Source organism: Oncorhynchus nerka, linkage group LG28 (genome assembly GCF_034236695.1).
Source record: "Oncorhynchus nerka isolate Pitt River linkage group LG28, Oner_Uvic_2.0, whole genome shotgun sequence".
Lineage (NCBI taxonomy): Eukaryota > Metazoa > Chordata > Actinopteri > Salmoniformes > Salmonidae > Oncorhynchus > Oncorhynchus nerka.
The window spans coordinates 7,461,732-7,489,444 of record NC_088423.1 but is presented as its reverse complement, the minus strand read 5'-3'; the positions used below and the strand labels follow the sequence as shown (position 1 = coordinate 7,489,444).

The following is a 27,713-nucleotide window of genomic DNA, read 5'->3' as shown; positions in this document are numbered from 1 at the left end:
GTCTGTAAAATACAACAGGAATTACTATAGAGTACAGCGCCTTCAGAAATTATTCAGACCCCTTGACTTCTTCCAAATTTTGTTACGTTATAGCCTTATTTTATAATTGATTACCGGTACATGTTTTTCTCATCAATCTAAACACAATACCCCATAATGACAAAGCAAAATCAGGTTGTTAGAACATTTGGCAAAATACCCTTGGCATTCAGGCCAAAGAGTCGAATCTTGGAGATGGTTGTCCTTCTGGAAGGTTCTCCCATCTCTACAGAGGAACTCTAGAGCTCTGTCAGTGACCATCGGGTTCTTGGTCCCCTCCCTGACCAAGGCCCTTGCTCAGTTTGGCCAGGCAGCCAGCTCTAGGAAGAGTCTGGTGGTTCCAAACTTCTTCCATTTAAGAATGATGGAGGCCACTGTGTTCTTGGGGACCTTCAATGCTGGAGAAATTTTTTGGTACCCTCTCCCAGATCTGAGCCTCGACACAGTCCTGTCTCTGACCTCTGTGGACAATTGCTTCGACCTCATGGCTTGGTTTTTGCTCTGACATGCACTGTCAACTATGGGACCTTATATAGACAGCCTTTCCAAATCATGTCCAATAAATTACATTTACCACAGGTGGACTCCAATCAAGTTGTAGAAACATCTCAAGAATGATCAATGGAAACAGGATACACCTGAACTCAATTTCGAGGCTCATTGCAAAGGGTCTGAATACATATGTAAATAAGGTATTTCTGTTTATATATATATATATATATTTTTTTTTTGCTAAAATGTCTAAAAACCTGTTTTCCGCTTTGTCATTATGGGGTATTGTGTGTAGATTGCTGAGGATTTTTTATTTATTTAATCCATTTTAGAACGTAACAAAATGTGGAAGGCACTGTATACTACAGTCTGTAAAAATACTACAGCAATTACTATTGCATACACTACAGTTTTCTTTTACTACAGTATTTTATACTATACATAAGTGCAAATACTACAGTACACTACAGTACACTTTAGTCCATAATGGTATTTATAACAGATGCTGATGGGAGGAGCAATATGAGGACGGGCTCATGGCTGGAATGGAATAAAACCATTACAATGAGCCTGTCCTCCTATCGCTTCTCCCACCAGCCTCCTCTGATTTACACCATAGTATACTATTTGCTCTTTTCATGTGGGTTGTACTTGCTGATGAATAAATGGGTCAGAGCAGAAGACCACCCTGTTGTCCTTGTGCCCAATGTACAGTAGTTACTCAAAACATGACCCAAGCAGGAATTTGGTTTTGACAAGAGGAAACCAGAAAATGGTGTCAAAGCCAGGTTTTCTATATCTAGGGTTGGAGTCACAACGTGTGTAAGAAGAATACAGCATGTTTGTGTATATCTGTGGAAGGAGTGTTATTGAAAAATTCCACACGTTCTTGGTTCATTGCAGCAAACCTTTATAGGAAAAGGTCAACATTATAGTTTGGCTACACCCTCAGAATATCTATTGTTCTTACATCAAAAAAACACTTTGTTGTCAGGGCCCTAAAAATGTTTATATCACGCATTTTATTGATTGATATAATTGCCAATGTCAGCTTATGTCAACCACTACATGTTATGCATTACTTAAAGAATTTGTAAAATAGCCCCAGAAGGGCCCCAATAAGTGTCACACAAAATTGTTATAATAATAACTGTCAAAAATCAGACTCTTTTTGCTGAAACAATACTGCCACCAAATGAATTGTTTTGGTAACTTCGCTTGTGGCAAATTATACCACAATTAAAATGGCAGGCCTAAATCCCTTATTGATAAAATTATTGTAATATAAAATTGGGTTATGGTGGATTATGTTAATAGTTTAGGGTAGATAATGTTATTTTGTCTTTATCACTAATCTAGATATTATGACTCTGAACATTAATTTAAAGCCTACACGGTGACAGGCAGGATATTCTCTGTAAAGTTGTTATTTGAATACACAGGCCCACTCTCATCACTGTATCAACAACAACAGAACAGCAAGTGAAGGAGAGGTGTTGCTATATATATATATATATATATATATATATTTAGACAGATCATATTTCCTCTCTCATATCTTCTTAATTCCCAACTTTATGACACACTATTAACCCAAATACTGTATTTTTGTACAAGTACATTGAAAGTGAATTGAGTGAATTTTACAGCAATCTTCTAGAGCGGAACAACAAGTCGAGGGGAGGGGTTACTGATCTTCTTAAAAGCTGTCGCTGTACCCTGTCATTTTCAGCACACCCGACAATACTGTATATATCACTCGGTGTTCTATGGATCAGATGGCCAATGAAGACAGTTTCCCCGATTTGAAGACGTTCTCTCCGATTTGCAGAGTTCGTTCTCACAGTGACACTTCTGGTTTCAGGTCTAGAATACTGTTGAGACTGCGAGGCGCACGTTCAGGTGAGTATTTCAATAGCCTACACGCGCCAAATATGTATAACCTCGTCCATATTTTGCAAATTTAGTTTTGTTTGCTGAAGTTTAAATAATAGTTCATTATTTCAGTCAAAATGAATAAAATTAGAACTTAATGGAAAACACTGAAAATGGTTGTACCACAGATGAAAGCAGAGTTAGTTAAAAGTATATTTGGAAGAAATTAAATTAAATTAAATGGCATAGAATTCATAATTAAAGTTTTTGAATGCATTATGCTACACCCCTCTGTGATCAAATGAGGATATGCAGTCATTTTGATTGTGGGTTTATTATATATATGGGGGTTTATTATATATACAGTTGAAGTCGGAAGTTTACATACAGTTAGGTGTATGTTTACCAACCACTCCACACATTTCTTGTGAACAAACTATAGTTTTGGCAAGTCGGTTAGGACATCTACTTTGTGCATGACACAAGTCATTTTTCCAACAATTGTTTACAGACAGATTATTTCACTTATAATTCACTGTTTCACAATTCCATTGGGTCAGAATTTTACATGCACTAAGTTGACTGTGCCTTTAAACAGCTTGGAAAATTCCAGAATTGATGTCATGGCTTTAGAAGCTTCTGATAGGCTAATTGACATAATTTGAGTCAATTAGAGGTGTACCTGTGGATGTATTTCAAGGCCTACCTTCAAACTCAGTGCCTCTTTGCTTGACATCATGAGAAAATCCAAAGAAATCAGCCAAGACCTCAGAAAATAAATTGTAGACCTCCACAATTCTGGTTCATCCTTGGGACCAATTTCCAAATGCCTGAAGGTACCACGTTCATCTGTACAAACAATAGTACGCAAGTATAAACACCATGGGACCACGCAGCCCTCATACCGCTCTGGAATGAGATGCATTGTGTCTCCTAGAGATGAACGTACTTTGCTGCGAAAAGTGCAAATCAATCCCAGAACAACAGCAAACGACCATGTGAAGATGCTGGAGGAAACGGGTAAAAAAGTATCTATATCCACAGTAAAAGGAGTCCTATATTGGCATAACCTCAAAGGTTGATCAGCAAGGAAGAAGCTACTGCTCTAAAACCACCATAAAAAAGCCGGACTACAGTTTGCAATTGCACATGGGGACAAAGATTGTACTTTTTGGAGAAATGTCCTCTGGTCTGATGAAACAAAAATAGAACTGTTTGGCGATAATGATCATCGTTATGTTTGGAGGAAAAAGGGGGAGGCTTGTAAGCCGAAGAACACCATCCCAACCGTGAAGCATGGGGGTGGCAGCATCATGTTGTGGGGGTGCTTTGCTGCAGGAGGGTCTGGTGCACTTCACAAAATAGATGGCATCATGAGGTGGAAAATTATGTGGATATATTGAAGCAACATCTCAAGACACCAGTCAGGAAGTTAAAGCTTGGTTGCAAATGGGTCTTCCAAATGGACAGTGACCCCAAGCATACTTCCAAAGTTGTGGCCACTCCAATACCTTGACTGTTGTCCTTAAGCCATTTTGCCATCACAAAGCCCTGACCTCAACCCTATAGAAAATGTGTGGGCAGAACTGAAAAAGCGTGTGCGAGCAAGGAGGCCTACAAACCTGACTCAATTACACCAGCTCTGCCAGGAGGAATGGGCCAAAATTCACCCAACTTATTGTGGGAAGCTTGTGGAAGGCTACCCGAAACGTTTGACCCAAGTTAAACAATTTAAAGGCAATGCTACCAAATACTAATTGAGTATATGTAAACTTCTGACCCACTGGGAATGTGATGAAAGAAATAAAAGCTGAAAAAAATAATTCTCTTTACTATTATTCTGACATTTCACATTCTTAAAATAAAGTGGTGATCCTAACTGACCTAAGACAGGGACTTTTTACTAGGATTAAAGGTCAGGAATTGTGAAAAACTGAGTTTAAATATATTTGGCTAAGGTGTATGTAAACTTCTGACTTCAACTGTAAAATATATATATATATATTTGTTTTAAACATGCAAGGCATTTGATGCTCCTCATTGTGATTCCAGTCACAAACTTCCAACTTTAAAACACTTACGTTTATGTTTTCTATTTAATATAGGCAGGCCTCAACATAAAAGTCCAACAATGTATAATGTGTTGTTGTTGATTAACAATCAATCATGAATTATGATTTCCCTTATGCAGTGTGGTAAAGTGAACAAAAATACTACTTAAGTCATTTTTGGGGGTATCTTATCTGTACTGTACTATTTATATTTTCCTCTACTTTTACTTCACTGCATTCCTAAAGAAGATATTGTACTTTTTACTCCACATGTTTTCCTTGACAACCAAAAGTACTTGTTACATTATTGATGCTTAGCAGGACAGCAAAATAATGAAATTCATGCACTTATCAACTGAACATCACTGGTCATCCCTACTTCCTCTGATCTGGCGGACTCACTAAACCGACATGCTTTGTTTGCCAATTATGTCTGAGTGTTGGAGTGTGCCTGTGGCTTTCCATAAATTAAAAATAAAATAGTCCCATCTGGTTTGCTTAATATAAGGAATTTGAAATTATTTATACTTTTCTTTTGATACTTAAGTATATTTTAAACCAAATACTTTTATACTTTTACTCAAGTAGAATTTTACTGGGTGACTTTTACTTTTATTTGAGTCATTTTCTATTAAGGTATCTTTACTTTTACTCAAGTATGACAGTTGGGTACTTTTTCTACTGCCCTCATGTTTTTCAATGAATGGATGTACTTGATATCATGAACTGACAATGACAACGATAGCATAATGAGATCACGGTTCCAAGAGAGAAGTTGCTGAGTCCCCTTCTCTAGAATGGCCTTTATATAGAACTAAGGTGCCCAATGCTGCAGTGGTTTCCTGTTGTCATTTCTGCAAAGTGCACAGACCTTCAAAGAGCTATAATGCCTCTAGTCTTGATGTCCTATGGAGCTGTGTTCCTCTGAGGTTTAATAGGCTCTGGTGAGAATGGGCTGTTAATCGTCACAGTAAAGGCCTTGTTCTTTATTCCACATAGATTATTTCCTATAGAAGAAGGACTTTGTTTGTGAGATATTCCATATCGTTCAGAAGTGCATTATAAACACCATATCTGTATTATTTCTTAATTGTCACAGCTGTGTGGGTTAAATGTTCACATATTTCACATTGATGTGGTCATAAGGTTCTCATACAGTATGTACAATGTCAAGGCTTTCGCAAACAATTTACTGACATTAGTCCCCAGCTTTACCATGCCTCCTCTATCAAATGTCACATCAGTACATTATGTCTACCGACAGTCCACTTCCTGTCATCAGTCAACTTTGTTTTCCACTTCTGTCCTTCTGCCCTTTCAGAGTAGTCTAGTTAAGTGGATCTTGAATTCATGCATGCTACAGTACAGCTGTAGGATCTTAATTTGAGCCAGTTTGCTACAGCAGGAAAAGAATCCTGCAGCAACAGGAAATGTGAATGATTATGTGTATTATACATTTGTAGGGGTTGATACAATTTTTCGTAAGGGAAAATCAAGTCAGAAATGTCTAAACGGAAATGACAAACTTCAGAAGTCGTTTTAAACCTCAAATACACTATGTTTTAAATGTCCCGCATTACAGGAAACTCCTCCTGCAACAGGGTGTTTAAATTAAGATTCTACATCTGTATATTATCATTGTCTGTATCTAGCCAAAGTCTGCCGATTGGTGTCTGTGTGATATTGCCTTGCCTTGTTAATTTAGTTTCAAGTTATTTTTATTATCTAGATCACATTACCTAAACCAGAAATATTTTAGAGACAAAAGTCGGGTTATGTATTGTCATCATTCATTCTTTGCACTTTATTGCAGCAGGAAGTGTGATAACACATGTAGAGTAATAGCAGGAAATGCTGGCTATTGTCTGGTAGTTTCTCAAATATCCACAAGAGGGGGGGAAAGCTCCTTTTGTTGGAGCTCATTTCCTGTGTCTGTTGTATCTCAGTTGTAACTCAGGCCAACTTGTTTTGAAAAGGGTATATATACACTACCGTTCAAAAGTTTGGGGTCATTTAGACATTTCCTTGTTTTTGAAAGAAAAGCAATTTTTTGTCCATTAAAATTACATCAAATTGATCAGAGATACAGTGTAGACATTGTTAACGTTGTAAATGACTATTGTAGCTGGAAACGGCTGTTTTTTATGGAATATCTACATAGGCGTACAGAGGTCCATTATCAGCAACCATCAGTCCTTTGTTCCAATGGCACGTTGTGTTAGCTAATCCAAGTATATCATTTCAAAAGGCTAATTGATCAATTGATCATCCCCGCAAAACACCAGTCTCAATGCCAACAGTGAAGAGGCAACTCCGGGATGCTGGCCTTCTAGGCACAATTGCAAAGAATAAGCAGATTCTCAGACATATCTCAGACTGGACAATAAAAATAAAAGATGAAGCTGGGCAAAAGAACACAGACACTGGACAGAGGAACTCTGCCTAGAAGGCCAGCATCCTGGAGTCGCCTCTTCACTGTTGATGTTGAGACTGGTGTTTTGTGGGTACTATTTAATGAAGCTGCCAGTTGAGGACTCGTGAGGCATCTGTTTCTCAAACTAGACACTCTAATGTACTTGTCCTCTTGCTCAGTTGTGCACTGGGGCCTCCTACTCCGATTTCTATTCTGGTTAGAGACTGTTTGTGCTGTTCTGTGAAGGGAATAGTACACAGTCTTGTACCAGATCTACAGTTTCTTGGCAATTTCTTGCATGGAATAGCCTTCAATTCGCAGAACAGGAATAGACTGATGAGTTTCAGAAGAAAGTTATTCATTTCTGGCCATTTTGAGCCTGTAAACGAAGCCACTAATGCTAATGCTACAGATACTCAACTATTCTAAAGAAGGCCAGTTGTATTGCTTCTTTAAATCAGCACAACAGTTTTCAGCTGTGCTAACATAATTGCAAAGGGTTTTCTAATGATCAATTAGCCTTTTAAAATGATATACTTGGATTAGCTAACACAACGTGCCATTGGAACACAGGACTGATGGTTGCTGATAATGGACCTCTATACGCCAATGTAGATATTCCATAAAAACATCAGCCGTTTCCAGCTACAATAGTCATTTACAACCATGTCTAAACTGTATTTCTGATCAATTTGATGTTATTTTTATGGACAAAAAATTGCTTTTCTTTAAAAAACAAAGACATTTCTACGTGACCCCAAACTTTTGAACGGTAGTGTATATTAAAGCAATAAGGCACGAGGGGGTGTGGTGTGGTATATGGCCAATATACCATGGCTATGAGATGTTCTTAAGAGTGCCTGGATACAGCCTTTAGCCATGGTCTGTTGGCCATATACCACAAACCCCTGAGGTGTCTTATTGCTATTATAAACTGGTTACCAATGTCATTAGAACAGTAAAAATAAATGATTTGTCATATCCGTGGTATACGGTCTCATGTACCACAGCTTTTAGCCAGTAAGCATTCAGGCTGGAACCACCCAGTTTATAAATATATATATACAGTATGTGGTCTTCTAATAAATATAACAGTACAGGGCCACACATCACCACAATAAAGGCCTACATGGAAATGATCTAGTTAATATACCATTTATATATTGTTTTGCTTAATAAGAACTTGTCTTGAAAGTGTACTCTTTGTCTCTCATTTGAGTACCTCTGACCTTTCCAACTCAGAGTTGTTACGCTCTCTCAAATAATAATGGAAGGGGTTTCAGACTCTTAGAGAAGCTCTGGGAAGTAATGATTTGTTGTGATCATTATAGGTTTTTGCCCCTTCAGAATCAATGAGGGGTTGAATACTGTTCCTCCCTCCACTCAATTAGTCATGTAATTACACTGTAAGGGAGCTAGGCAGTGTAGCACGCTGTGCACATTGTACCCTTTCTGGACAATACTCCCAAAATAGACATTCAGTTTGAATTTGACACTCCAAATTACTAAGTATCACACTTTCTGTGCCCTTTGCTACTGCCTGTGTTTAACACAATGCAGCTGGTCATAATTATGTTTCCAACATATCCAGCATTGCATTCAATCATAGCCAGGTCATTATAACAATGTACAGTAGCAGTCAAAAGTTTTAGAATACCTACTCATTCCAGAGTTTTTCTTTAGTTTGACTATTTTCTACATTGCAGAATAATAGTGAAGACGTTAAAACTATGAAATAACACATATGGAATCATGTAGTAACCAAAAGAGTGTTAAACAAATCAACATATATTTTATGTTTGAGATTCTTTAAAGTAGCCACTCTTTGCCTTGATGACAGCTTTGGGCACTCTTGGCATTCTCTCAACCAGCTTTATGAGGTAGTCACCTGGAATGCATTTGAAATAACAGGTGTGCCTTTTTAAATGTTCATTTGTGGAATTTATTTCCTTCTTAATGCATTTGAGCCAATCAGTTGTGTTATGACAAGGTAGGAGTGGTATCCAGAAGATAACCCTTTTTGGTAAAATGCCAAGTCCATATTATGGCAAGAACAGCTCAAATAAGCAAAGAGAAACGACAGTCCATCATTACTTTAAGACATGAAGATCGGTCAATAGGGAACATTTCAAGAACGTTTCTTCAAGTGCAGTCGCAAAAACCATCAAGCGCTATGATGAAACTGGCTCTCAGGAGGACCACCACAGGATAGGAAGACCCAGAGTTACATCTGCTGCAGAGGATACATTCATTAGAGTTACCAGCCTCAGAAATTGCAGCCCAAATAAATGCTTCACAGAGTAACAGAGTAACAGACACATCTCAACATCAACTGTTCAGAGAAGACAGCGTCAATCAAGCCTTCGTGGTCGAGTTGTTGCAAAGGAACCTCTACTTAAGGACACCAATAATAAGAAGAGACTTGCTTGGGCCAAGAAACACAAGCAATGGACATTAGACCGGTGGAAATGATGATCTCTGCATGTGTGGTTCCCACTGTGAAGCATGAGGGAGGAGGTGTGATGGTGTGTTGGTGCATTGCTGGTGAAACTGTCTGTGATTCATTTAGAATTCAAGGCACACTTAACCAGCATGGCTACCACAGCATTCTGCAGTCATACGTCATCCCATCTGGTTTGCTCTTAGTGGGACTATCATTTGTTTTTCAACAGGACAATGAACCAAAACACCCCTCCATGCTGTGTAAGGGCTATTTGACCAAGAAAGAGAGTGATGGAGTGCTGCATCAGATGACCTGGCCTCCACAATCACCTGACCTCAACCCAGTTGAGATGGTTTGGGATGAGTTGTGATGAGTTGACCACAGAGTGAACGAAAAGCAGTCAACAAGTGCTCAGCATATGTGGGAACTCCTTCAAGACTGTTGGAAAAGCATTCCAGGTGAAGCTGGTTGAGAGAATGCCAAAGTGTGAAAAGTCGTCATCAAGGCAAAGGGTGGCTACTTTGAAGAATCTAAAATCTAAAATCTATTTTGATTTGTTTAACACTTTTTTGGTCACTAGATGATTCCATATGTGCTATTTCATAATGTTGATGTATTCACTATTATTCTACAATGTAGAAAATAGTAAAACATTGGAAAATCCCTTGAATGACTAGGTGCGTCCAAACTTTTGACTGGTACTGCATATCATGTAAATGATTCTCAGACTACATTCTAAGAGAGTTTGTACTGTAGCAGTCTTGTTGGTTTCTCAACAAGGCTAACTGGTCTGGTAAGGTAGTATCAATGAACATCAAAACATGTTATAACTAATCCAGTTGTAACCATAGTAATTAAGGTAACCCCATTTTCTAGGAAAGTACAACCCCTCACAAGGACCTGTAGTCACTGCAGTGTTGGTAGAGTGGAACCAAGGGAAGTGATCTTCCTCTGACACTAATCAATCTCTAGACTGGGAAGGAACTGAAAGTGAAAGAGGGGTAATCTAAGCAGTTGGCCATAAAAATATAATTAGTACGTGATACAGTATCTCTATGCAGGCAGCTGTGTGGGGGCAGATGTCTGCTTCTAACTAAGATCAGTTCAGAGTGATTCCGACTGAAGCGCAATATTAATTTGTCTCTAGCTGGCTGGGACTATTTCAATGCCGCTGAACAACATCATATAATTCCCTTCCCCTGAAATGATCTTCCCTCAGATGTCGATCATATCCACTCATCGATTTGAGGACTTGGCTGATATTCATTCCAGATCCATTCCATTCCTGTTTTATTGTCAATATTTTGGAGTCATATCCTCATCTTGAGTTGTGATGATCAACACATACAGACGGAAGCTTCTGGAATAAGTTTGAACTTCAATATCTCCTCGGTTTTGAAGGGCCTGCCATTATGAAGTATTCTGTCTCCCTGCATAACGTTACAGTAAATAAGTATTTTTGAGTCTGTACCTCAGGCAGCGACATGAGAAGACATGTATTCCTGGGTTTACCCCCACCGACCTGTGGGGGAGGCAGGGAAAACACCTCGAACATCTTCCTTGATCATCTTTCCAAGCCTAAAGCTCTCTGCTCCCTTGAATGCAAAATCGTGGCCCTGTGAGACGGCGATGCCAAAAGACTCAGCATCAAACACACAAAGGGTCGCTTTGTAAGAGCGGTCTTTCATCACTCATTTCCATGCTGCCCTGGTTATCTTTGTAACCAGGGTAGCAGTCTGTGTTTAGTACAGTGTGACAGCATATGAAGTAACAGACCGGTCTGGGTTTAGTACAGTGTGACAGCATATGAAGTAACAGACCAGTCTGGGTTTAGTACAGTGTGACAGCATATGAAGTAACAGACCAGTCTGGGTTTAGTACAGTGTGACAGCTTATGAAGTAACAGACCAGTCTGGGTTTAGTACAGTGTGACAGCATATGAAGTAACAGACCAGTCTGGGTTTAGTACAGTGTGACAGCATATGAAGTAACAGACCAGTCTGGGTTTAGTACAGTGTGACAGCTTATGAAGTAACAGACCAGTCTGGGTTTAGTACAGTGTGACAGCTTATGAAGTAACAGACCAGTCTGGGTTTAGTACAGTGTGACAGCTTATGAACTAACAGACCAGTCTGGGTTTAGTACAGTGTGACAGCTTATGAACTAACAGACCAGTCTGGGTTTAGTACAGTGTGACAGCTTATGAACTAACAGACCAGTCTGGGTTTAGTACAGTGTGACAGCTTATGAACTAACAGACCAGTCTGGGTTTAGTACGGCACAGATTCTTTCATCACTGATGTCCATGCTGCCCTGGTTATCTTTGTGAGAGGGGTCTTTCATCACTGATTTCCAATCTGACCTGGTTATTTTTGTGAGAGGGGTCTTTCATCACTGATGTCCATGCTGCCCTGGTTATCTTTGTGAGAGGGGTCTTTCATCACTGATTTCCAATCTGCCCTGGTTATCTTTGTGAGAGGGGTCTTTCATCACTGATTTCCATGCTGCCCTGGTTATCTTTGTGAGAGGGGTCTTTCATCACTGATTTCCATGCTGCCCTGGTTATCTTTGTGAGAGGGGTCTTTCATCACTGATTTCCATGCTGCCCTGGGTATCTTTGTGAGAGGGGTCTTTCATCACTGATTTCCATGCTGCCCTGGTTATCTTTGTGAGAGGGGTCTTTCATCACTGATTTCCATGCTGCTCTGGTTATCTTTGTGAGAGGGGTCTTTCATCACTGATTTCCATGCTGCCCTGGTTATCTTTGTGAGAGGGGTCTTTCATCACTGATTTCCATGCTGCCCTGGTTATCTTTGAAAGCCGATAGGATATTTTCCCATATGTTTTTCAGTTGCTTATAAAAGGTTTATTTTGCTTTGATGTCTTTATAGATATATAGTTATGACTCGTCATCATGGGTCTGCATCTATTCTGCAGCCACATACTTTGTCCAATGACCACGAGTTACAAGTTCCAACATAGTAAAACTCAACCTTTAATACGGTACGGTGTGACTTTAAGTTACTCAACAACCTGACTGTGCCAGGTCAGTGGCTCACTGTGTTTATCATTCCTTAAAGAGTCTAAAAATACAAACTTGTTTCCGCTGTCACTTTCAAAACTATGTAAATGCAATTTCCATCCCAGTCGAGCTGACCCAGTTGTCAAACAGTAACCCAGCTCAGTTAATGTCACACTGTTGGTCATTAATATCCGCAAGACCAAAAGGACATGGAGGATATTGTCAACATAACTTGTAATAATGCTGTTCACACAATAATGATTAAATACATTCAATTACATCATGTGTTGAAACACTGGCAGAAATGTAACATGGACTTTGACTCTCAAATATGATCTATTTGAGTATTGAGTATATGCAGCTACTTTAATAATGCAGTTCAGTTTTAGCACCATCAGGGAGAGTTAGCAGGGCACAAGTTTGCACCTTGTTCAGATTGCTATAATTTACTTGGCGTTCTAAATTAGTCATCAAGCTTGTTAGGGGCCATAAAGGGCTATGGACTTGTTAGGGGCCATAAAGGGCTAAGGACTTGTTAGGGGCCATAAAGGGCTAAGGACTTGTTAGGGGCCATAAAGGGCTAAGGACTTGTTAGGGCCATAAAGGGCTAAGGACTTGTTAGGGGCCATAAAGGGCTAAGGACTTGTTAGGACCATAAAGGGCTAAGGACTTGTTAGGGCCATAAAGGGCTAAGGACTTGTTAGGGGCCATAAAGGGCTAAGGACTTGTTAGGGTCATAAAGGGCTAAGGACTTGTTAGGACCATAAAGGGCTAAGGACTTGTTAGGGGCCATAAAGGGCTAAGGACTTGTTAGGGGCCATAAAGGGCTAAGGACTTGTTAGGGCCATAAAGGGCTAAGGACTTGTTAGGGGCCATAAAGGGCTAAGGACTTGTTAGGGTCATAAAGGGCTAAGGACTTGTTAGGGCCATAAAGGGCTAAGGACTTGTTAGGGCCATAAAGGGCTAAGGACTTGTTAGGGCCATAAAGGGCTAAGGACTTGTTAGGGCCATAAAGGGCTAAGGACTTGTTAGGGGCCATAAAGGGCTAAGGACTTGTTAGGGTCATAAAGGGCTAAGGACTTGTTAGGGCCATAAAGGGCTAAGGACTTGTTAGGGCCATAAAGGGCTAAGGACTTGTTAGGGCCATAAAGGGCTAAGGACTTGTTAGGACCATAAAGGGCTAAGGACTTGTTAGGACCATAATGGACTAAGGACTTGTTAGGACCATAAAGGGCTAAGGACTTTGCAGCTTTTGGAAGCCTTGGAGGCCTCTTCTCATCTCAACCCCCATGGCTCTTTAGCTACTAACTACCTTATCAGGTGCTGGTTCCCGGGAGACTAGACAGGTTGTGAGTGAAATTCTTAAGTGGCAGCACTTTCAGTCGTTATCTTGTCAATAGCCTAACAATAATCTAGGACACCAGGTACTAAAATCTTGCATTATTGTGTAAGATTCTTGATTAGGTTACTTGTCCATGAGAGATTATCCTAACAATGAAATGTACAATGAAACCTGCCCAGGCTTCATACTGTATGCTTGCTCAGTTCTACAGTGCAATGCCATTTACAGCCTTCTTATAGACTCCTGGCTGAGCCAGAGATCTAAATACCCTCAAGTGTTGTTTCTCTGAAAGCCCACTCTGAAGTGTCTGCTGCCAGAGAAGAAAATATCAGCTACTATGACTCATTCCTTTTAGAACGTTGGCTAATTTCAACACTGCGCTTCAAAATAGACTAAACTGTTTTTTTCAGAGATTTTCCACACAGCCCTCAAACCCACTTGTTCACCGACTTCAACCTCACATAACTTTCCATTCTGCCTCTGAATGTCGTGATGGGTATTGACACATGGAGTCTGGGGTGCAGAGAGAATATTTTTTTTTAGGTGAATAGCAGTAATGAAATCAGTCTGGCTTTAATGATGGTTGCAGAGCCCCCCCCCCCTCTCTCTATCTTCCTCCCTGTGGCCCCAGGTTGCAGCTAAAAGCCTCAGTGGACAGGGAGGCTCCATTTGATGGTTCCAGACTGGCTCAATCAAGCCTTGCTAATGGAGGTAATGGTTGTTGTGTCCCCTGCCTGTGCTCACTGGGCTGCTTCATGTACAGTGAGGTTGGTGGCACCTTAATTGGGGAGAACGGGCTCGTTGTAATGGCGGAATCAGTGGAATGGTATCAAATACATCAAACATGGTTTCCATGTGTTTGATACCATTCCATTCGCTCCATTCCAGCCATTATTATGAGCTGTCCTCCCCTCAGCAGCCTCCACTGGCTTCATGGTCATGTCCACTGCAGAGAGGCATGCAGCAAGGAACACTGATGAACATTAGAGAGCCAGCTCCCTGCACAGGAAGGGTTAGAGGGAGAGAGGGAGGGAGATAAAGAGAGAGAGAGAGAGGAGGGAGGGAAAGAGAGAGGGCTAGGAGGAGAGAGAGAGGGAGAGAGGGAAAGAGAGTTATGAGGAAAAGAAAGGATCAGCTCACAAGGGTGATCATTTTCTTCCAGTCATGGAGCATGCTCGTGAGTCCCCTTTAGTCTGCGTGTCTGTGTCTGTGTGTCTGTGTCTGTGTGTCTATGTTTCTGTGTGCGTCTATGTTCCTGTGTGTGTCTATGTTCCTGTGTGTGTCTGTGTGTATTTGTGTGTATTTGTGTGTGAGAGATAATTTATTGTCCTTGTGATTGCTGTGTGTGTGCTGTTACAGTAGTTGGTAGTAGGAGTTCTCTAAATGTTCTCTGTTGGATACATTGCCCCTGGACTATGCATGAAGAGGGTTGCCGAGAGACAGTTGGGATTGCTATCTACCCTACTTATTGAGGAGGAACCTTTTGACTTTCCCTCTGTGTATTCAGATCAGCTGTTTAGGGAACACTGCCAGGCAAAAACCCATTCCTGTAATGTCATTTTGTTGGATTAGAGTTGTTTAAATAACTTAGCTTGTGCCTAAATTGTTTAAAAACCTGTTTTGTATTGTACTTATTTGATTATTTAAAGATACACAAAAAGCCTTATCACTTACAGAGATTACCTCGAAGAATATTATATTCATCATCTCATAACATATTATATAGTCACAGCTAGTGACAGGGTAGTCACAGCTAGTGACAGGGTAGTCACAGCTAGTGACAGGGTAGTCGCAGCTAATGACAGGGTAGTCGCAGCTAATGACAGGTTAGTCGCAGCTAGTGACAGGGTAGTCACAGCTAATTACAGGTTAGTCGCAGCTAGTGACAGGGTAGTCACAGCTAGTGACCGGGTAGTCGCAGCTAGTGACTGTGTAGTCGCAGCTAGTGACAGGTTAGTCACAGCTAGTGACAGGGTAGTCACAGCTAGTGACAGGGTAGTCGCAGCTAGTGACAGGGTAGTCACAGCTAATTACAGGTTAGTCGCAGCTAGTGACAGGGTAGTCACAGCTAGTGACAGGGTAGTCGCAGCTAGTGACAGGTTAGTCACAGCTAGTGACAGGTTAGTCACAGCTAATTACAGGTTAGTCACAGCTAGTGACAGGGTAGTCACAGCTAATTACAGGTTAGTCACAGCTAAGGATAGGGTAGTCACAGCTAGTGACAGGGTAGTCGCAGCTAGTGACAGGGTAGTCGCAGCTAGTGACAGGTTAGTCACAGCTAGTGACAGGGTAGTCGCAGCTAGTGACAGGTTAGTCACAGCTAGTGACAGGGTAGTCGCAGCTAGTGACAGGTTAGTCACAGCTAGTGACAGGGTAGTCGCAGCTAGTGACAGGTTAGTCACAGCTAGTGACAGGGTAGTCACAGCTAGTGACAGGGTAGTCGCAGCTAGTGACAGGGTAGTCACAGCTAATTACAGGTTAGTCGCAGCTAGTGACAGGGTAGTCACAGCTAGTGACAGGGTAGTCGCAGCTAGTGACAGGGTAGTCACAGCTAGTGACAGGGTAGTCGCAGCTAGTGACAGGTTAGTCACAGCTAGTGACAGGTTAGTCACAGCTAATTACAGGTTAGTCACAGCTAGTGACAGGGTAGTCACAGCTAATTACAGGTTAGTCGCAGCTAGTGACAGGGTAGTCACAGCTAATTACAGGTTAGTCACAGCTAGTGACAGGTTAGTCGCAGCTAGTGACAGGTTAGTCACAGCTAAGGATAGGTTAGTCACAGCTAGTGACAGGGTAGTCACAGCTAATGACAGGGTATGATGACTCTGTGTCTTGTAGTGGATTACAGTCGGTCTATATTTAGTCAATGCCATTTGATAAGTTTAATTAAGTTTGCCACACTCTGTGAATGTCATAACATTTCACTGTTTGTTAACTCATGTCATAACTCCTATCTTAACTCCTAACTTTCTCTAGTGGAGAAATTGGACTGACACGGAGGGCTAGGTACATAGATCTCCCAGACAGAAATATAAGTCAAGTTCACCTTTGATAATAATGCAGTATTGATCTATGATGTGATGTATAGAAAGATAAGATACAAAGCCATATGTCATGACTCTGTGAGTCTGTTATAGGTACAGTATGTATATTTCTTTACACATGATTTCATATGGTCCAGGTGGATTCTTAACAGTAGATTGTCAAATCAAATCATATCAAATTTTATTAGTCACATGCGCCGAATACAACAGATGTAGACCTTACAGTGAAATGCTTACCGGTACTTACGAGCCCCTAACCGACAGTGCAGTTTAAAAAAATATGGATAAGAATAAGAGATAAAAGTAACAAGTAATTAAGAGCAGCAGTAAAAATAAGAATATATACAGGGGGTGCAGGTACAGAGTCAGTGTGTGGGGGCACCGGTTAGTTGAGGTAGTATGTACATGTAGGTAGAGTTAATTAAAGTGACTATGCATAGATGACAACAGAGAGTGGCAATGGTGTGGAGAGAGGAGGGGGGGGGGGGGGCAATGCAAATAGTCTGGGTAGCCATTTGACTAGATGTGTTCTTAGATTGTGTTCTTCAATCTGTGTTTTACAATGCAAAACAGAATTTGTATATGGTATCATATGAATCAGGTTGTTCACATTTGCATAGCCTCAGACCACAGTGATTCAGCAGTGTTGTAGAAACTCCTGATGCTCAACAAGGCTAAAAGCTACCCTGTGGCATTACTTTATTCTGTCACAACCAACCCTATCCCAGAATAGATGTACTCAATGGCGGGAAATGTGGCACTACTTCCATTGGGGAATTAACCAATGCAGTCTTACAAATGTTATTTTGTCTAGTCTTATGTTGTCCTTTCAATTGAACTTGTAATTGAAACAGCTTTAGTACAGTGTGACAGCATATGAAGTAACAGATCAGTCTCAGTCCAAACAGTGTAATGGACCAAAGTAACTGTAAGAATCGTGAAAATCAATGACACTAAGCCAACGGTTTTGAGCCAATCCACATCTTTAATGTACAACACATCAATAAGCTTAGCAGCATGTCTGAACAAAAACAATTGAATTCCAATTGAGGAAAATCAGATCTGTCATTTGCTACAGATAGTGGTAGTGATTTTTCAATGAAGAAAAACAGTCCGACATCGTCATGGTCTATTTTGACGTGGATGAGCAATGGGTGGGTAGACCTCTGTCTCTGGCTGTCTGCTGCTGCTCTCCTCTCTCTCATATTGAACCTTTATGTGATCATAAGCCCCGATGTCTCTGCACTGTGAAATATAATGCTCTCGATTCGCTCTGCAATGAGCTATTTTTAAACAGCCTAGATTTCAAAATAAGAGCCATCCAGACCAGGGAAAATAAGCTCCTTATACAGACAGGATGACGCATTGATTTGTATACAGTACATACAACATTTCAGTGTAGGAAGTGAAGTGGTCCAGTAATGAGAGATACCTGCTATCCAAACAAAGTAACAAAGTAACTGATATCAGTTTCAATAATAGTTTGCTTGTGGAGAAGGTCAAATCTAATCTGTGTATAAAGTAACCCATTCTGATGTGTCAATGTTAAGGTTTTCTCAACATACTTGTACCATACATACAGTATTTGTATGTAATCACTTTTGATTTGGGTATGTAAAATTCTCTGAAACGTTGAGGTTGCAGCATACTTTGAATCGTCCCACAATGGTGAGACAATTCAAACTATGGTGCAAATTGCACATCCAAAACATACAGTTGTTTCAATTTTATGACTTAAAAAAAAAAGTGTGTTTCATGCACAACTACCATCAAGTCTCTACCACTGGGATGAGGACATGCTTGCACCTCTCTGTCTCATATTATGATAGTCATTTTAGCCTTTTTACCTGTGGCTAGCTATGGAATGGCATGCATAACATATAATATTAGCTTGGTCCATCATATAACATTCACATCAATGTGTACTGTACTGCAGCCGGTAATCTGAATGCACTCAGTGACTAGCAACTAGACACACTCAATGACGATCCCATCATTTCACAGTGCTTGATAGAGAAGCTAGACCTTTGCTCTTCGGATCTAGCAATGACCTGTATGGACAAATGGCCCTGTCTGCTCCACTTAATCTATATGCAAAACAGATCCTATAGTATGAGACCAATCTGAATGTATCAAATGTTGTTCTGAAAATATTCACCTTAATGTAGACTACATCATAGACAAAGTATTATCCTCTCTACTCTACAATACAGATTAGAACTATGGTTTTACTGTCATTTTAGACATATACAGTCTAGGTAATATAAAACAAAGTTTACCAACACATAGGAACTCACCTCGAAATTAGAGGTTAATAAAGAAATCATCTAAAAAGAGGAAGAACTAAGAAGCACCACATAAACAATAATTACCTTGGCTGAGATTTCTGGTTAATCATTTATGACGCGTTCCCTTTTTCCTCCACTTGGACATCCTGTTACTTTTTTGATCAATGAGTGAGGTATACTGTAATAACATAAATACATATATCCATTAGTCAATGAGTGAGGTATACTGTAATAACATGAAGACATATATCCATTAGTCAATGAGTGAGGTATACTGTAATAACATAAATACATATATCCATTAGTCAATGAGTGAGGTATACTGTAATAACATAAATACATATATCCATTAGTCAATGAGTGAGGTATACTGTAATAACATGAAGACATATATCCATTAGTCAATGAGTGAGGTATACTGTAATAACATAAATACATATATCCATTAGTCAATGAGTGGGGTATACTGTAATAACATGAAGACATATATCCATTAGTCAATGAGTGAGGTATACTGTAATAACATATAGACATATATCCATTAGTCAATGAGTGAGGTATACTGTAATAACATAAATACATATATCCATTAGTCAATGAGTGAGGTATACTGTAATAACATAAATACATATATCCATTAGTCAATGAGTGAGGTATACTGTAATAACATAAATACATATATCCATTAGTCAATGAGTGGGGTATACTGTAATAACATATAGACATATATCCATTAGTCAATGAGTGAGGTATACTGTAATAACATGAAGACATATATCCATTAGTCAATGAGTGAGGTATACTGTAATAACATAAATACATATATCCATTAGTCAATGAGTGAGGTATACTGTAATAAAATAAATACATATATCCATTAGTCAATGAGTGAGGTATACTGTAATAACATAAATACATATATCCATTAGTCAATGAGTGAGGTATACTGTAACATCATAAATACATATATCCACTAGTCAATGAGTGAGGTATACTGTAATAAAATAAATACATATATCCATTAGTCAATGAGTGAGGTATACTGTAATAACATAAATACATATATCCATTAGTCAATGAGTGGGGTATATTGTAACATTGTAAAGACATACAGTACCAGTCAAAATTGTGGACACGCCTACTCATTCCAGACTTTTTCTTTATTTTTACTATTTTCTACATTGCAGAATAATATTGAAGATATCAACACTATGAAATAACACATATGGAATCATGTAGTAACCAAAAAAGTGTTAAACAAATATATTTCAGATTTGAGATACTTCAAAGTAGCCACCCTTTGCCTTGATGACAGCTTTGCACACTCTTGGCATTTTCTCAACCAGCTTCAACTCATCCCAAACCATTTCAATTGGGTTGAGGTCGGTTGATTGTGAAGGCCAGGTCATCTGATGCAGCACTCCATCACTCTCATTCTTGGTCAAATATCTCTTACACACCCTGGAGGTGTGTTTTGAGTCATTGTCCTGTTGAGAAATAAATGATAGTCCCACTAAGCGCTAACCAGATGGGATGGTGTATAGCTGCAGAATGCTGTGGTAGCCATGCTGGTTAAGTGTGCCTTGAATTATAAATAAATCACAGACAGTGTCAACAGCAAAACACCCCCACAACATCACAACTCCTCCTCCATGCTTCACGGTTGGAACCACACATGCGGAGATCATCTGTTCACCTACTCTGCATCTCACAAAGACACGGGGTTTGGAAAAATCTCAAATTTGGATTCATCAGACCAAAGGACAGATTTCCACTGAATGAATGTCCATTGCTCGTGTTTCTTGGTCCAAACAAGTCTCTTCTTCTTACTGGTGTCCTTTAGTAGTGGTTTCTTTGCAGCAATTCGACCATGAAGGCCTGATTCACACAGTCTCCTCTGAACAGTTGATGTTGAGATATGTCTGTTACTTGAACTCTGTGAAGCATTTATTTGGGCTGAAATTTCTGAGAATGGTAACTCTAATGAATGTATCCTCTGCAGCAGAGGTAACTCTGGGTCTTCCTATCCTGTGGCAGTCCTCATGAGAGCCAGTTTCATCATAGCGCTTGATGGTTTTTGCGACGGCACTGTCTGCAAAGTTTTTGAAATTTTCTGTATTGACTGACCTTCATGTCTTAAAGTAATGATGGCCTTCCTTTCTCTTTGCTTCTTTGAGTTGTTCTTGACATAAATGGACTTGTTCTTTTACCAAATAGAGCTATCTTCTGGATACCACCCCTACCTTGTCACAACACAACTGATTGGTTCAAACGCATTAAGAAAAAATAAATTCCACAAATGAACTTTTAACAAGGCACATGTGTTAATTGAAATGCATTCCAGGTGACTACCTCATGAAGTTGTTTGAGAGAATCCAAAGAGTGTGCAAAGCTGTCATCAAGGCGAAGAGTGGCTACTTTGAAGAATCTCAAATCTAAAATATATTTTGATTTGTTTAACACTTTTTCGGTTACTACATGATTCCGTATGCGTTATTTCATGGTTTTAATGTCTTCACTATTATTCTGCAATTTAGAAAATAGTCAAACTAAAGAAAAACCCTGGAATGAGTAGGTGTGTCCAAACTTTTGACTGGTACTGCATATCCATTATCCATTTCCCTTCCTACTACTGGGCCTTCTTCATAATGAATAACTAGGATTATACTGAGTAGTAATTGATACTAGCATAGAATAGTGATTAGGCCATACAGAACTACCTTTCACGTATTGAAACAATATACTTTTTGTACGGATTATAACCTAGCATTTAAAGTATTTACCTAGTGATTTGTAAAAGTAGGCTAATACATTAAGGAACTGACGGAAGGCACAGAGGATAAGTAGTGAGGCTGTCTGGGGGATCAGTGTATTACCATTGATAGATTCATAGGGCTGTATTTGGGTTCTTGTGGAGAGGTTGAGTGGTGGAGGATCTAGTCTGCCATATGCACTTAGACTGCACTTTGGTTATAGTCGTTAGTGATTTCCTCCCTATGCCACGGCAGGCTTTCATCTCAAGAGCAATGTGCCACTTTACTTAAAGCTGACTGGCAATGCTTTTCTTGTTAGAAGCATGTATGAGCCTTGATTCGTGTTTGATAATATAAGGCTAATGTTATGTTTCTGTATGTACTTTGGGACATTTTGGTAAGACTTTTCTTAAAGATTTTGCCTTTTACTTAAAGATTTGTCCAAACCTTTTTGCTGTTAAATTGATTGATGGCATGGTTTCTAGAATATCCTTGTTGACAGAATTTTCATTGAACAGTAGATGTCAGCCTTGCACCTAAACCAAACAATCTGCAAAGGTCAATGGATTTTTACAACCGCTCTCAGATACTCTGTATCTATCAACTCACCATAGACCCTACTGTGTACATACATTCATGTCATTAATCATGATTATAATGATCCCTCTTGTCAACATTACAATAGTTATTTGCACATTACAATGTATCTACAATCACAGTTTCCCTATATGTACAATGGCAATGCTCTTACTCAACGTGTAGGCTGTAATCAGTGTGTGTGACAGTGCTGAAGGGTTTAGTATATCCATGTTTTGGTATGTGAAAGTATTTTATCTCCTGATATCACACAGCTAGAGTGTCAGCTGAGGCCCTGCCATAGGGCCCCTGCGAGTACTATCACATCAGAATGGTATCGCCCATGTCAAAAGCTGGAGCTCACTGCAACAGAGGTCCACTCAGGGGTTGAGCCTCATGCCTCGAAAGGAAATAGAGCCAGCCATCTTTGGTGTATTTTTAAGTGGTGTGAACAAGCTCAGGGGTGGTGATCTTTTAGTTTAGTATTAGCATTTAGGGCCAAAGTAACAGCATATGCTCATTGTACAGTGCTGCCTTTGTGTGCTGTAATAACAGAGATACTGTACACGGTTTAGGAGGATGGTTTAGGAGGTGGGAGGACGAGGAGATGGGTTATGGTGAGGCGTGACACAATGCTCAGGGAGGGTCTGGAGGCAGGAGAGGGCTGGTTTCTGTCAGCTCTGGGTGGGAATTGGAGAGCCTTCCTGAGAGGTTCCCACCCACTGACCATATAGCTCACTCAGGGCTTTGTTCTTCTTCTCAGGAAACCGTAGCCTAAGAGGAACAATTCAGATGACTGTAACAGTGTAAGAAAGTTTTGCAGGTAGCCATCATATGTAGATTTAAGATTTCCATTGCCCAAATATAGTATTAAACTAACTTTCTATTCTGTTTTCAAAGACCTGTTTGAAGATTTGTGTTGATTTGATATGTATTACTAAGTTACTAAAACTATGCCATGATTATTTGGATTTTAGAAATTGATGTTTGCAAACATCAAACTGCCATGAATTTCAAGATTTTGAACACTGGAATGATATTGTGGTGTCAGTAACTGTGTGTTCGAAAAATGTCTCTATACTGTATGGATGAAAACCTGGTATCTACATCTCAGTTGTAGGCTGTTGGGGAGGTAGGCTACAGAGACTGCCTCCCCTCGACCTCTGACGGGTAGTAGACTAATCTGCATAAAGGAATGACAGGCATTCTTGAGCTGAATCAGTGGTTTTGAGACCCAGCGGTTTTTTCAAGAGTTTTATACCAACAATTGTCCACTGCCTGAAGTAGGTGAAATGAACTTTAGGATTAGGCGATGGCTACGATTTTGTGGTGAAAAAAAAAGTTCCTCGGGGAGCGCGTGATTGTTGCTTTTTCGGTCAATTGAAGACAGAATGGGCCAGACGTCTGTCTCTACCTTGTCTCAAAATGCGAGCGGTGGTGAGTCTACTTTCCTCGTTCAAGCGCGTACCGCTATCTAATTGTTTAGGAAGTCGATGTCTGACAATTTTCACTCGTTATATTATTTTTTTTAAAAAACTTTACCCTATTGAAATGTAGCTTTTCAACAAGTTTGAGTTGGTTTGCCGGAAAAAATATCTGTCCTATTTCCCATCACTCCAATGTGCTCGTGCATATGCAGCTACATCATTGCAGCTGATTCTGAATGCATGTACATGTAACAAGCTGCTGGAGGCGAAACGAAAGTAACATTTACTTTGACAAGAATCGAATACTTTGTATCACTAACGGTTACGTTATGGCCATCAGTGATGGACTCAACAATTACTCATATTTGAACCCTGTTTAATATAGACACAACTAAATGACAATGCAAACCGGAAGACATGCAAAATATTGATTGTTTGTTCAATAGTGAACTAACCCTAACCCGTAAAAAATCGAGTACAAAACAGCTCTGGATCAGGGGACGTACGTGTTGTACTCGATTTTTTTTTTACGGCGCAATAACAGTTCACTATTGAACAAACAATCAATGTTTTGCACTTCAATCTGGCCCGCGAGACATACAAAAAATGTATAATCGAACCCAGGTCTGTAGTGACACCTCAAGCACTGCCTTGCAATGCCTTTGACCGCTGCGCCACTCGGGAGGCCCCTACAAACTGATTTTAACAAATAATTGGTCACCCCAAAAAATGTGGCCTTCTGTTGAATTTCACAATCCGATGTGGCCCTTGAGCCAAAAAGTTTGTCCACCCCTGGGCTTTAGTGCTATAAACTACATCTTCAATGGAAGAGATACTGATCAGCACATCTGTTTTCTTTTCAAAAGAGAGTAGGGACATATAGGTTTGGTGAACAAGCTAGCCTACACAATAAGTAACCTAACCTTGACTGAGCCCTAAGAGCTTATGCCTTACGGCTTTAGCTCAGTGGGCTAACGCAGTAGTCTTGCAGACAACCTGGGTTCAATACCCAGTTGCTCACACATGCCCAAGCAAACAGACATTGCTGTATTGATGTCAAAGTTAGTATGTGAGTGGTGTTGAATAATGGCACAGTTAATGCAGTGGGAGATGTTCAACAGGGTGGATCAGGATGCAACTTCTGTACCATACCAACCACAAAGCTTACTTAAAGGCCCAGTGCAGTCAGAAATGGGATTTCCCTGTGTTTTTATATGTATGCCTCCTGAGGTTGAAGAGGCACTGTTGTGTCTGTGTGGGTGGACCATTTCAGTTTATCTGTGATGTGTACGCCAAGGAACTTACAACTTTCCACCTTATCCACTGCTGTCCCTTCGATGTGGATAGGGGGTAGCTCCCTCTTCTGCTTCCTGAAGTCCACGATCATCTCTGTTTTGATGACGTTGAGTGAGAGGTTGTTTTCCTGACACCACACTCCAAGTGCCCTCACCTCCTCCGTGTAGGCTGTCTTGTCGTTGTTGGTAACCAACCCCACTACTGTTGTATCGTCTGCATACTTGATGATTGAGTTGGAGTCCTGCATGGCCACGCAGTTGTGGGTGAACAGGAAGTACAGGAGGAGGCTGAGCACGCACCCTTGTGGGGCCCCAGTGTTGAGGGTCAGCGAAGTGGAGATGTTGTTTCCTATCTTCATCACCTGGGGGGCAGCCCGTCAGAAAGTCCAGGACCCAATTGCACAGGGCGAGGTTGAGACCCAGGTCCTCCAGCTTGATGATGAGCTTGGAGGGTACTATGGTATTGAATCTCAGTAAGGTACTTCATTGTTACCCAGAAATGATTTGATATTGAGATAATAAGGGCTGCATTGAACCTTTAACAATAACATTACTAACAAGTTCATGCAGGCCTGACTTTTCAATTCTCCAGGGCCTAAATAAGCTTATAGTGCAGCCACATTGGGGCTCCCGAGTGGCGCAGCGGTCTAAGGCACTGCATCTCAGTGCTAGAGGCGTCACTACAGACCTTGGTTCTATTCCTGGCTGTATCACAACTGGCCGTGATTGGGAGTCCCATAGGGCGACGCATAATTGGCCCAGCGTCGTCTGGGTTAGGATTTGGCCGGGGTAGGCCGTCATTGTAAATAAGAATTTGTTCTAAGCTGACCTCCCTAGATAAATAAAAGTTAAATAAAACATAACCTAAGGTGTTATAGTTATGAGTTTACCTTGCAAGGCATGTATTCTCTTAAACAAATTTGTTCTCTCCCTGTTCTCTTCCTGTTCTCTTCCCTCCTATAAGGAACCATAGTCCATAATTTTCCCTATTCGTAATAACAATGTCAGCTTTTCACGTTTGGTCAATTACACAAAATGTGAGAAAATTCTTATATGCCAAATAGCATGTGATCTTAAAAACCTTGGCGTTTAAGTGTGTAAGCCCTCCACAGTGACTGGATAAACCCTCCCCAGTGACTTCAACTGAGGAAACCTCTCCCTATTTCCCCTTGACCAAATGTTTTTCTTGTTGCCCGTGGCACATAAAGAAAGACAATGGGAAAAACATCTGGTGAGCAAACAGCATGGCTGATCGTATTTAACGCAAACAGATGGATGTGAATGAATGCCTTTTGATTTGGTGTGTAGTTTCATCATATGTTATCTGGCTACTCGAAATTCTGTTTTCGAAGGCCCAAACAGTATTAGTGTTTTTGGTTATGAGACTCCTTTCCAATGACGTCATCACAGAACTAGAATCCCGTCAGTATGAGTCACAGCCTGGAGTTTACAAAAAGGGTTGACTAAATTGTATGGCAAGTGCATCAGTAAACACATAGGACCGGACATGTGTTTTGACCCTCCTAACGTACCATTGTGGAAGTATCAATTTCATACTATTCATGATTTCTGTGTACTCCATCTGTGATGTTTATTTTGGCTGATTCTCCTGATACCTCATAAACATGAATTATCAGCCTGACTGAGGCATGCTGGTCCTTTATTGAAAGTCTTATAGGCCTCTTGTTTTCTCTTGAAATGAAATGTCTTGATTGTTGTCTCATTACAGCTGAAGCTGATATATATATAACTACTGATGACATTTAAGTCATCTCAAATCATAGATGGATTCTGTATAGTCCCAGTCATTCATTTGTCTATGGCTGAAATTTACACAGACAGCCCAAATCCAATCTTTTTTTTCACCAATGGGTCTTTTGACCAATTAGATCGGAAAAGATCGGAATCGGCTCCCTGTGTAAACGCAGCCATAGACAAATGTAGTGGAGCGGGTCGAGAGTTTCAAGTTCCTTGGTGTCCACATCACCAACAAACTATCATGATCAAAACACACCAAACAGTCATGAAAAGGGCATGACAACATCTTTTCCCCCTCAGGAGACTGAAAAGATTTGGCATGGGTCGCCAGATTCTCAAAAGGTTCTACAGCTGCACCATCTATTCTATCGCATCCTGACAGGTTGCATCACCGCCTGGTATGGCAATTGCTTGGCATCCGACCGTAAGGCACTACTGAGGGTAGTGCGTACGGCCCTGTACATCACTGGGGCCAAGCTTCCTGCCATCCTCGACCTATAATGAAAGTATTCACCCCCCTTGGCATTTTTCCTATTATGTTGCCTTACAACCTGGAATTAAAATGGAATTTGGTGGGGTTGTATCATTTGATTTACACAACACTTTGAAGATGCAAAATATTTTTTATTGTGAAACAAACAAGAAATAAGACATAAAAACAGAAAACTTTAGCGTGGATAACTATTCACCCTCCTAAAGTCAATACTTTGTAGAGCAACCTTTTGCAGCAATTACAGCTGCAAGTCTCTTGGGGTATGTCTCTATAAGCTTGGCACATCTAGCCACTGGAAATTTTTGCCATTCTTCAAGGCGAAGCTGCCCCAGCTCCTTCAAGTTGGATGGGTTCCCGCTTCTGTACAGACATCTTTAAGTCATACCACAGATTCTCAATTGG

The 27,713-nt window shown here is 40.3% G+C and overlaps 1 protein-coding gene across 5 annotated transcripts in view; it reads left to right on the top strand.

Annotated features, from left to right (window-relative positions):
- The first annotated feature begins 2,265 nt into the window (after window positions 1-2,265).
- The window catches only part of LOC115112842 (phosphatase and actin regulator 2-like), an 80,222-nt gene continuing 54,774 nt past the window's right edge, over window positions 2,266-27,713 (top strand). For 2 of the 5 annotated variants that reach the window (XM_065012611.1, XM_065012612.1), the window contains exon 1: window positions 2,266-2,433. In XM_065012611.1, the coding sequence (XP_064868683.1) occupies window positions 2,301-2,433 (133 nt within the window). In that variant the 5' untranslated portion in view covers window positions 2,266-2,300. Of the gene's footprint in view, window positions 2,434-14,776; window positions 14,855-23,522; window positions 23,776-27,713 lie in introns of those variants that run through there. The other 3 variants (XM_029639845.2, XM_029639847.2, XM_029639846.2) reach the window with 3 other exon arrangements.